This window comes from Geotrypetes seraphini, chromosome 13 (assembly GCF_902459505.1).
Source record: "Geotrypetes seraphini chromosome 13, aGeoSer1.1, whole genome shotgun sequence".
Lineage (NCBI taxonomy): Eukaryota > Metazoa > Chordata > Amphibia > Gymnophiona > Dermophiidae > Geotrypetes > Geotrypetes seraphini.
The window spans coordinates 41666675-41679543 of NC_047096.1; the positions used below are offsets into that span (position 1 = coordinate 41666675).

General features: G+C 41.6%; 1 protein-coding gene across 1 annotated transcript in view; it reads right to left on the bottom strand.

Annotated features, from left to right (window-relative positions):
• Window positions 1–479: 479 nt before the first annotated feature.
• LOC117347602 (importin subunit alpha-3-like) overlaps window positions 480–12869 on the bottom strand; it is a 33586-nt gene continuing 21196 nt past the window's right edge. The window contains exon 2 of the mRNA XM_033918728.1: window positions 480–2544. Coding sequence (XP_033774619.1) covers window positions 1209–2544 — 1336 coding nt within the window. The 3' untranslated portion in view covers window positions 480–1208. The remainder of the gene's footprint in view (window positions 2545–12869) is intronic.

The window sequence follows — 12869 nt, forward strand, 5'->3', positions numbered from 1 at the left end:
TGAATTCGATTTGTACATCTATTCACACCTCTTTACCAGTCTTTATTCAGCAGTACATATGCACCAAATTTTTTAAAGAAGTTTCCATATCATATCATTTTCATAGAAAACAAAGCCTGAAAACAAGTTAACGCTGAAACACAGCACAGTATTCTACCACAACTGAAACAATTGTACAGGACTCAAAAAAATCTATCTAAAAATGAACTATGCTGCAGATTACCACATGCAAAGATCTCTACTGTCATCTCTGAAAATGAAAAGGATGGCGCTCAGCACATTTTACAGTTTTCTACTATTCCATATGGCAACTCTTGTACTGCAAACAGTCAATTTTGAGGGAAATTTATGAATTCATGCAAAATTCTACATAAATTTTTTTCTGATATGGAAAGCTTTTCATAATGAACATTGGTGCAAATGCACAGGGAAGCCTTCCTGAAGTTTTATCCAACTTTAAAACCTTACAAGAAAAATTAAAAATAACTAAAACAAAAAGAAAGAAAAAAAAAAAAGCACCCAGGCTGGAGTTAACCACAATCTGCTGCTAAACCGGTCTTTGTTTCCATGTCCAGTGTAATGTAACACTGCTGACCTCATTTTGATGATTTACTAGGTTTAGTATCGGCCCCCTGAAGGTGAATCAAGCTTGCATGCGTTCACATACAGCACCACACCCATACTCTCGTTCGTACATACGCCACTGCAGGACAAGAAGTCTGCTTAGAGACTGAAGGAGCCTGGTTCTGAAAGATCAGCCTGGCTCCACAGCGTTGAGTCCAGACATTCATTCACTGTTGTCCATTCACACAGTGCTTCATATAGCAAGGCTTGGGCTCATTCTCCTTGGACTTATATGGGAATCCTATTTTCTGTTTAGCTTAGAAGGCTTGATGATAGTACTGCATTTTTTTCCCCAGTTGCACTAGCAAGTCGATGTTCCTTCTCAGGCACTGAAGACTTTGACCTTTAGCCCTTTTTTCTCTGAACAATCTAAATAAGCATTCGCTGAAGTTTTTCGTTACATTTGCCACTCACTCTCATTCGCACCCACTCGCAATCTTGACTTCATTTGGGCTTTTCTCTGATTCCAAATGAAATCTGCACATTTCTTTCCCAATTTAATGCAGCAGCAGATCCCATGAGCCAAGCTTGATGGATCAAACCACTTATTGCTGCACTGTTCCCTAACTTCCAAACTTATCTTCCTAAAACTGGAACCCTACAGCTGGTACATTGGCAGATGAATTGAAACTGAATGTTCCACCTTGTATTGTGTCTGGAACAAGTGTAGGATCTTCATCAATATCATCCGATGAGAAAAACTGATCAATGATTTTATAAGCCAGTTTGTAGATGTCTTCATTTTCATGGTTCTGTAGTTGTTCAATCTTTTCCAGCCCTCCACATTCTTCTATAAGATTGGCTATGGTTTCTGCTTCCTCATCAGCCATTTTTAATATGTTACTTAGCCCATCCAACACTACCTGAACAACCTGGGCATCTTTTACAGTTAGCAAATTGCAAAATGGAGGAATTACATTTTGTTGGATAAGATACGCCACCTGATCTTTTCTCCCACTGATAATTAAGTTACTTATTGCCCAAGCAGCTTCTTTTTGAGTACCAAAATCACTCTTATCCAAAAGATGTATGATCATGGGTACAAGATTTGCATCTATCACCGCCTGAACTTGTTGCTGATTGCCTGCAGTAATATTGGAGAGGAACCAAACTGCTTCCTTATTAATTTTTTCTTTGGGATATGTTAGAAGTGCTGGGAAGTGCGCAAGAGCATCACAGTTCAGAACTACTTGTGTTTGTTCATCAGTACCAGTAACAATGTTTCCTACAGCTCTAAGTGCAGCAGTTTTAACTTCTTGGTTGCGGAGAAGAGGAACCAAATTAAGAACTATTCCAGAATCTATTACCATCTGAATTTGTTCATTACCAGCATCTGTTAGATATGAAAGGGCCCAGACTGTATCCACCAATATATTTACATCTGTGTGGTGAATTAGAACACAAAGGGCTGGAAGAATCTCCTGAATGGTTTCCATTGGTGGTGGAGGATCTTTGTGCCGACACAAATTGACCATGACCCATGTAACATTTCTTAAGAATGTTATGGGAATAGAAGGGCTGATAAAGGAGAGCAGTGGCTTCACAACTCCAAGGCTTATGACATAATCCCTGCACTGGGGTCCATCACCTATGATGTTTCCTAGTGCCCATACAGCCTGCTCACAAACATTTTGATGAGGAGAATGCAATAACCTCAGAAAAAGTGGCACAGCATTGGATTGAACTACAGCTTGTGTTTGTTCTGAGGTACCTGATGCAATATTTGTCAAAGCCCATGCTGCTTCAAACTGTAAAGATGGATTGTCATCTCTTTCCAGACAATGAACTAAAATAGGTAAAATTCCAGATTTTATCAAGTCATCAATTGGTGGGCTGCGATCACTAGAAAGAAGCTTTCTTGCAGCCACACTGCACTCAGCTGGATACCCTGGTTGTCGCTTGATGCGTTCTGTACTATTCCTTCCAGGGATGTATTTTGCACTCTCAAATCTGCATCTAAATCTGAATCTTCACAGATATCTTCATGTGGTACATTTCTTCTCTTTAACAGATGCTACTTTTTCTGACTCCTACTGCATTTGAAGTGTTCCAGTTGAAGCTTGGGAAAGGAGAGAGCTGAGTATTCTCTCACTCAACAGCTGATGCTTTAAAATTGATATAGATTTGGCAGAGAGAGGGCAAAGCACCCATATCTGCTTGTCATTCCTTCTATAATCCCCTACCATTTTCACCTCATCATTCCCCCTCTAATTCCCCACCCGAGCAGCGTATAGAGATTCAACCTTTTGTCCTGTGTGTCTGTCATAATTAGATTGTTAGCTCTTTGAACAAGGTCTGTCTTTTGTGTGCTTGATGTACAGCACTGCATGCATCTGGTAGTACTATAGAAATAATAAATAGTAGTAATTATACATACTGCTTCTGCTTGGCTCCAAGGGCAGGGCCATCTCAAGCAGTTGTGGCAACTTGAGCCAATTTGAGCTTCTGCATTCTCATCTCAGGGCCAATGGGCCGTGTGCAAACAGGCTTCCACTTTTCCACCTTACAGCAGAAAGGTTGGTTGAGGTTTTGGTAAAGGATGATGCAGAGTTTTTGACATCTTCAAGTTTTGGCACCCTATCTGGTACCTCACTATCTCATGTCATAAACCAATCCTCTACAAGAGGTAGATATTATTTAAAGAAATAGTGAAGAAACTCAAATGGAAATTTAAAATATTGAGAATTACTGTTTGGTTTAAAATTAATACTAGACATGAATCAAGGAGATGGGCAGATGGACAGAGGTGGGGCTCCCAGACATAAAACTGCACAACCTAAAGCCTTAATAAGATAGAACCATGAATTATACAGCAGATGCTGTACATATTCATACAAAAGATTGCTAGAAAAATGATTCACCCTATAAACATGCTTTAAATATTTTGTAGCTACAAATGGAGAAGAATATTACTATACTAAGGCAATTATTTTAGAAGCCCTAGTTACAAGTTACACAAGTAAACACTAGCATTTACACACATATATCACAAAGACATGCAGCAAAAATCCTGTCCTAGGTGCTGCCTCTTGCTGGCCGTCCACTGCCACTGCTGCTCCTGCTTTAGGAGACCTGATGTGAGAACCCAATGGGGGGGAGGGGGTGTCGATTGGGAAGTGTTGCATAAACATCAGCACTATGGGTCCAAAAAGAGGGGCATATGCTGGACTGATTAGGGGGAAGGGGAAGAAATAATTGGTCTTAAAACAGAGCAGAGGGAGAGAATGGAGGGAGGGAATAGAAAGGGAGAGAAGTTGAACCTAAGGGATGGTGTGGAGGGAAGGGGGATAGAAATACTGGATGGAGGGAGTGGTCTTTAGAGAAATGCTGGACTGCGGGAATGGAGACAAAAAAGGAGAGGTGCCAGACCTCCAGGGAAGGAAAGGGAAATGGAAGGGGATGACAGAGATGGAAGATGGATGGTGAGCACGGAGAAAGAAGAAGACGTCAAATGGGCAGGAGATCCTGGCAAGCGAGTTAACAGAAAACAAACAGAAACCAGAGCCTGGAACCAACATTATTTGAATAATGACCAGACAAAAAAGGTAGAAAAAAAACATTATTTTCTGTTTTCTGATTACAATATGTCAGATTTGAAATGTGTATCCTGCCAGAACTGGTGTTAGACAGTGAATATGACCTAACAGAAAGAGGAACGTGTGTAGGAGAGGGCAAAGGGGGTGGGGTGGGTGAAGAGGCTACAAAATAAACCCACCAGGATGTTTGAAATAAACATCTAATTGGGCAGGAAAATTGAACAAGAAAAGTCAATTCAATAGGCTGAATCGAATCATATCAAAGCATTTTTCACTGAATTGGACAACACTGGTCACCTACAAGGGATCTAATGTATCATAGATTTTTGAGAGTCCAGTGTTCCAAGTTATAGCCTGTTCTTGGAGGGAATTCATGGAAAATAAATCAATCTTTAAGAAGAAGTGACATGCAAACATCTCTGTGGAGATCTTGGTAAGATCCTGTAAGGCCTCAGAAGAAAATACTGTATAGTTGTATCAGGGACATGCTGTATTGTCATATGGAAATGCAAGAGACAGTGATCAAAACCATAGGAGAGTGATTGGGGTGAATGCCTATAGATCTAGGGAACAGGTTGAAAGGGGTAGAATAGCATCAAGGGTATGTCCAACAGAGTGGGTATTACCAATAATGTGTTGAACAAAAGGTAGATCATGAAAGAACTCATAAAATTCTGTGCAGAACAGTGATTGGGGATCGACAAAGGCAGCGATGCCCTACTAGTCCTACTTGACCTCAGTGCTGCCTTTGACACGGTCAACCACCACCTCCTCATATCCAGACTTTATGACCTTGGAATCAAGGACTCTGCCCTCCAATGGTTCACCTCCTTCCTCCACCAAAGGACCCAAACTGTCCTACTAGGGACGCACAAATCTAACCCTAAGCCTATCAACTATGGCGTTCCCCAAGGCGCCCTTCTATCCCCCCTCCTATTCAACCTCTACATCAGACCTGTCATTGATATAGCGCAGAAGTACAACATTAAAATCCACTCCTATGCTGATGACATCCAGCTGCTCCTCGCTCTAGGCGAAAATCGATCGTCCCAAATTGCTAACTTCCAACACTGCCTCTCTGACATGAAAACCTGGATGACAAACAACAAACTACAACTGAACGCCTCTAAGACCGAATTCTTATGGATCAGGAAAAAAAACACCAAATACACACACCCAACACTATCATGGGACTCCACTCTACTAACGGCAACAGATCAAGTACGCAGCCTAGGAGTAACCCTAGACGGACACCTATCCCTATCCACCCACATATCCCAAGTAGTCTCTACCTCCTTCTACTACCTCCGCCAACTGAGAAGGATCAAACCCTACATCTCCACACCTGACCTAGCCCAACTCCTCTACACATATGTCCTCTCCAGAATGGATTACTGCAACTCTCTATTTAATGGAATAACCAAAAAAGATCTCAAGCGCCTCCAACGGGGCCAAAAAGCAGCTATCCGCCTCCTACACAGCTTCAACTACCATGATCCCATCTCCCCAGCACTCCGCGCTGAACACTGGCTCCCAATTAGCCAACACTGTGCATTCAAGGCCCTGGCAATAGCACACAAAAGAAGTTATGCCACCACCCCTTCCTATATAAAATCCAAGCTACCCATCTACATCCCCACCCGCACCCTCCGCTCGGAAATGGAGATACGCCTATGCATTTCCCCGGAAGGTCCCTCCTCTCAGAAACTGCCCGCAAACGCTCCTACAGCCACTTCATTCCCCAACTCTGGAACTAACTCCCCCCTCAACTCAGACTACAGAACTCACTAATGACATTCTGGAAAATGGTAAAGACCCTCCTCTTCAACTAAAGGTTACCCTCAGTCTACAACCAACCCACTTAAACCCCACCTCTACCCTTCTTTCTCCATTCTAATCTTCTGCCTAAATTTCTGTATAGTCTACTCTCAGCCTATACTCAAATAACTTAGATCTAAACTAAACTACTTATAATTAACTTACTGTTCTTAATTTGCTGTATAATCCCTATATCTAAACTGCTGCACAGTCTCGTATGTTCAAGTATTTAAATCTACTGTATAATCTTGTATGTCCAATTCACTCCATTGTGAATGTTTACTTGTAAACCGTTCTGAGCTACTGGGAGGATGGGATAAAAATCTAAATAAATAAATAAATAAATAAATTGAGGTAGATGGTCAAGTCTATGAGAAGATGGGAATTTTAAATGACAGAGACTTGCATAACAAGAGATTGTAAGGTTTGGAAAAAGTGTGCTGTAGGTGCAGGAAGGTGGCACAGAAGAAGGAAGTATATAAGGTGGGGGGGTTGATGAGACAAACCTAAAACAAAGCAGCTATTTTGGGGAGCGAGGACTGGAAATATATGTAGGAGAATCTTGATAGATGGGAAGGTATGAGGAAAAGAGGACCACCAGGCCTCTCTCCTTCCTTTTAGGTCTATTGGCATTATAAGAATACCCAGGGAGGGGGGAGGCTCCTGGATCAGGTAAGAAATATCTAAAGCAGACAATCATATTTAAGTTACACAAAAGATGTCCAGAGCATGTGCAAGGATCAGGTCTCTGACTAAGAAGTATTTCCTCTTGAGTGAACATGCATTAAAGAGACTGATTTCAATACTGGTCAGGAGACCATCTTTGTTTAGGATAGCATGACAAGGATGGGAAAACTGAGTGGGCCTATGGTCATGGACTACTGCAATTATAGAGGGAGTCTCCATAGGAGAGGAATGGAGGAAGAAGAGAATTAGAAGAATGTTGAGAAATGGAAGCAAATACTGGAGAATAATGGCAAGTTCAGTCTCAATCACACACAAACATGTACACGATAGAGCCTGATGTGTACACTCCTTAGGTATCTGGGGTCTGCAAGACAGAGCATAGAGTGAAGAATAATTCCAGCACAAAGGTTGGCATAGTAAACATCAGATGAGTATTATTTTTTCCTACATGATACATCTGGGAAGGTAAATTTTCAAAGCTTTTTACCTGAGGATAAATCCTTGTCAAATTCCCACCCAATCTCAACCCTTGCACTGCGGTTAGAATTATCTAGAAGTATCTGCACTGTTAAGAGTGTGTGTACTCTTACCCATGTCCAAAAGGGAGCAGAAAGAGATTGTTTTATCATTTTCATTCAGCATTTTTATTGGATTTATTTATTTTTTTTTTTTAGTTTGTATGAGGTCCTTTTATCAAGTTGCAGTAGGGATTTAATGCGCGTTAAACCGCCTGCCGCGCTAGCCGCTAACGCCTGCATTGAGCGTTAGTTTTTTAGCCGGACGCGGGAGTTAGCGCATGATGAAATGTCTGACGCGCTAACCCCGCTAGTGCGCCTTGATAAAAGGACCCCTATGTGTTCATATTATTTCTAAAATGTTTTCTGATATAACCAGAAACTGTGATGGACAAGACAGAAATGATTAAATAAAAATAAGAGTGAAATAAAATAATAAATATGACCCAAATTGCACCACGCTGTAACTGTGTCCTTGAGTCATGAAATGGTAAGTATATTGACTGGAAGCATGAATTGAAAAGCCTGGCCTTCTGATCTGCTATTCCTCATACATTAAGATACGCTTTAGAATGAAATGGTGATGTAATGTGTGTTACCAAGTCAACCATTTCATAATTCAGAGGTTGATAACATCCACACCTATTGTAAGGATATAATAGTAAATGTGAACCAAGGGACCTCATTTTCAAAATATAATACTTATTCTGTGCTTCTGGCTGTTTGGGGTGGTGGATCTTTTGATAAATTGAGCCTTCTTTTTGTAAAGCATTTTAAAGAAGGGCAATATAAAATGTGGGTTTATTTTTTAGGTGCATCATTGTATTCGGGCTTCTAGGTAAAGCACTTGGAGCCAGCAATGCTGTGAAATGTGTATAGCAACTTTATTTCACTGAGGGTCAGATTTACTAAATGTTTATCCCCCCTGGATACTCACTACTAAATCTACCCCCCACCATTTGCAGTTATATTGTGGCATGTCATTAGGGACCTCCTCAGGGAAGGGTGCTAAACAGCATCAGGAAAAATACAATGAAAGTCTGTACTAAAACATGATACATTTATATTGAATTGATGACAGGGCAAAGACCAGCCCAGAATGAATTCTAGTAAATAAAAAATGTGAAATGCCTTGGAATTGAGTCCCTGGGCTGTTCTGCCTTGCTCGCATTTTGTGAAAAGAATCCTTTTATGTAACCACTATTTATTGTTGGACTTTTTATATATAAACTCCTTTCTGGAACAATTTTTTTTTAGATCTGATGTGGGACTTGCAGACCCATAAGCAGGGGCAGTGGTACATTATTTTAGGTAAAGGGGCCCAACTAAATTCATGTCTAGCCCCACCACAAGCTCTCTAGTTGCTGATGCTCTGTTGGACAAAATATAGCCTTAATGGCCCATATCATTCTACTGCCTATTCCTATATGTACATAGTACCTATAAACCTACGAGCATATTTTCCAAGGGAATCACTGTAAAAGGTTTCCGCTTAAAAGTCTGTCCGATGGGTGATATGAGATTCAATGCATCAAGTATATTTGTACCTGTTTTAAAGCAAGTACAAATGTACCCATGGAGCATCTATGAAATACTTTTAAAATACAAAAAAGTTCCATATAATCCTTTTCTTTCTTAACCTCATCGACCTATTTTGGACATGGGCAAAGTACCATTAAACCACTGGCAGAGATGATTCTTCTATCTACACTGTTTTTGGAAGGGGGGGGGGGGGGAGATTTTGAGCAGGGTTTTTCCCTCAGGTAAACAGCTTTGAAAAAAATCCCCTCACAAAGTACATCATGCTGGAAAAGATCAGTCATGGTCTCATGATCTGTGTCCTTAAAAGTCTATAACTCAGGCCCAGGTTCTCAAAACTTTAACGCCGTCTCTAAACTGTTTACCAACGGTTTAGCCCCTATGCATTTTAGTGGCGGATTATCAAACTGGATGATCTTTGTCAATAGCGAGCTTTCTAGCTGTCTTTGACAATGGCATGCAAATGGGCTCTCCAATATAGAAATGAGCCCTCCGGTGAATTCTTAAAAAATGCCGAGCCATTTTCTAAAAGCAGCATCCGCTTTTGGCGACAAAAATAAGCAACTGGTCCAGGGGTGCCGGTCAGTGGCAGAGATTGCTAGAAAGCCTGTGTTTTGATGCAGCGGGAGAGATGCCCATTCTCTCCCGCTGCATCACAATATCCCTCCCCTGCAATGGAGGCAAACACCGCCCCTCCTCAAAACAGCGACACCCCAACCTGCAGCGGGAGAGATGCCGATTCTCTCTTGCTGCAAAAAGAAACCATGCCACCAGCAAACATCCCCATGGAACAGTGATGACACCCCCACCCCCCACCCCCGCCATAGAACACCTCCCTCCTCCCCTTTTCTTCCAAATAGATGCATGGAGGGATATGAACTCCCTCCTCCCAGCTGGCCTGCATCATCAAAAATAGGCCTTCCCCTCCCCAGTGCAGCTTGGGATACACCGGGGAGGGCCTGAGGCTCTGATTGCCCAAAGTTGTTTAAGGTCCCTCCCATGCCCTAAAGATGAAAAACGAGGACGGATTGAGACATCCTTGTTTTACTTCCATTTAAAACAATGGAAGTAAGAAGGACCGATTAAGACATCTGGGCTTTACTCCCACTGAAAGCAATGGAAGTAAAACCCGGATGTCTCAATCAGTCCTCCTTTTTTTGGAGCCATATGGTAACCCTATGAAAAAGCAGGCAGTAAGTTATCAGTAACTTGAGTCCTTGACTTGGAACAAGAAATCCATCCACTTAAAGAGAAAGAAGTCTTATCATTCTTATACACCTACACACACACACAGAGCATTCACCGGGAAATTCCTATCAGACTCCACAGGTGGACAAAGTCCATGTGGGGGCCAATAGAAAATCCTCCCTGAGCTTGGGCCATGGCTTGCCTTTTATACATTTCCTTCTCCTATTAGTTGCTATGGAAGATTGCACTTTTCCCTTCTCAAACTTTAAGGGCTCCTTTTACAAAGCTGCGCTAAGCATTTTAGCGTGCTAAATATTAGCGTGCGCTAACCACATGCTAAATGCTAATGCATGCATGCTAGTCTATGGATACGCTAGGCTATATGTTGCCACTTCTTTTGCTATCAACAAATGTTACGCAGTGTTCCTTCTTCTCTGTATGCTGTGCCCGTGACCCCCCTATGAGCTGCAGCTTCCACCTCAGTTCAGGTCAGCTCACCCTCACTTGCCCCTCCCCCTGTGCCTACATCCCTGTCCCTAATTGGCCCCCCTGACCCTGTTGTAGTCTCATGAGACCACGGGAACTCACAGCAGCCATTTTCAATGACGGCTCTGCACGGGGCAGGTGTGTAGGAAGATCACTCCTGCCCCGTGTCATCGCTAGACCACCAGGTAAGGTCAATTCACTAGGGACCAAAAACCATGAATAGTTGAAACTGCGGGTTCCAAAACCACAAATAAGGAGGGAGGAGTGTATGTATTGTATTTTGTTCACATCTGTATATTTTGGTTCATAGACAGTGGAGCGCAAGACGTCAGCGCGCTGACAATCTAGTGCTGACAATTCGGCGCAAGACAAAAGCACGCAGGGGAAAAAGTAATTTTTAAAGAGCTCCAACGGGGGGTTTGGGGTGGCAAACCCTCCCCCCCCCACACTTTATTGGTTAGTGTTCGTGCTGCTGTTGGAGGGGGGTTCAGGGGGTTGGAAACCTCCATTATAGCGAAAACGGAACTTTTTCTGATTTTTTTTCAGGAAAAGTTCCGTTTTCTCTATAATGTGGGGGGTTTCACCCCCCCCATAACGGCAGCGCGAACACTAACCAATAAAGTGGGGGAGTTGCCACCCCAAACCCCCCATCGGAGCTCTTTAAAAATTATTTTTTCCCCCACGCGCTTCTGTCTTCCGCCGAATTATCGGCATTGGATTGTCGGCGCACTGGCATCTGGCACACGATTATCCTGTCACCGTATATTTTCATTGGTTTTCTTCTTTAAACAGTTATCTTATTTGAATATATATATTTATGATTTTGTGACTTTTTGTATTTTAAATATGGTTATTTTTAACATTTGTACAATAGTTATCATTTTTATAATTATTATCTTTTTAACTTATCCCCTCTTTTACTAAGGTGCACTAACCGATTAGCGCGCGCTAAATGCTAATGCGTCCATATACTAACATGCACACGCGCTAATCGGTTAGCGCGCCTTGGTAAAAGAGGGCCTTAGTTTTAATATGCTTTGATATGAATATGAATGTGCCTCTAATTTGTTATGACATTTTATTTATTTATAAGTAGCACCCGAAGCCAAATGGCCACATGAGTTGCTACTGTTTGTTGGTATTATTTCTGCACAAAAAATATTCGCTGAGGCTTTGTATTGGTCTTTACATGGTTGAGCATTCCTATTGCCCTCCTGGGGGCGACCTGTCTTTTTTTTGTTCTTTGTTGTTTGTCCCATCATACTGTTGTGCAGTAGCTTCTGATTTCTTGTTATGGTGCTGATTGTTTTCTCCAATAAAAATTATTAAAAAAAAATAAATAATAAGTAGCAAACTTTGATTTTGTTTTATGTAGACTCTTGATGCAGGTTGAGAGACCAAAACACAATCATTTTGAGTCCTGTTTCTATGGGCTCCTTTTGCAAAGCTGCGCTAGGGCCTTAACACGCGGAATAGCGCGTGCTAGCCGCTACTGCCTCCTTTTGAACAGGTAGATTTCCAGCTGGTGCTTGTGAAAAAACCGCTAACACGGCTTTGTAAAAGGACCCCTATGTTTGCATTAAAGGTTTGTAGCACTACAAGGTTATCTCCACTGAGTTTGGTGTTTTGAGTTATAGACTAGCCCCATTTATGTGCCAAATGCAAAGAGCTGTGTGCTAGCATTTGTACCTGATTTAAACTGGTGTAAATATCAGCACCCAAATTTGTGCATGGAAATAAGTGGCACATTCTATAAGATGTGCCTAAAGTTAGGCATCAATTGAAAAAAAATAAGCATTAATTGGATGACGGATTCTTATCTTATGCACAATTCTACAAAAGATAACCATAAACATAAAATTGATTTCTAGCAGATCTATGAGGTTTCCCAAAAACTAAGGGGGTCCTTTAATCAAGCCGCGCTAGCAGGGTTAGCGCGTCGGACATTTCATCACGCGCTAACCCCTGCAGCAAACAAAAAAACTAACACCTGGTCAATGGAGGCGTTAGCGAGTAGCGCAGCAGGCGGTTTAAAATGCGGTATTCCGTGAGTTAAACCCCCCCTACTGCGCCTTAATAAAAGGACCCCTAAAATGACCCGTTTGCCATTCTCAATAAAAATGTTTAAAAAAAAGAAAAATAAGGTGAAAATGAATTGCCTAAAAACTTGGAAAACAGGTTTTCAAGTTTCTCCTAAATTCTAAATAAGAAAATGAAACAAAGAATAATTGCTTAAAGTCCTTGTCCCAAATTGCTGCCTGATACAAAAGCATACGTTCATGATACCTTTTAAACTTGTAACCCTTTGCCGAAGGATAAACAAATAAAGCATGGGATTTGCAAGAATATTTTTGAGTGGAAGCTGAGAATACGTCAGTCAATGGAGCTTGACCCAACAAGGCTCTACAGTAGATGCAACTTAGCTTAAAAATAATACCTGCCTCAACTGGTAACCAATGTAATTCCTGAAACAAGG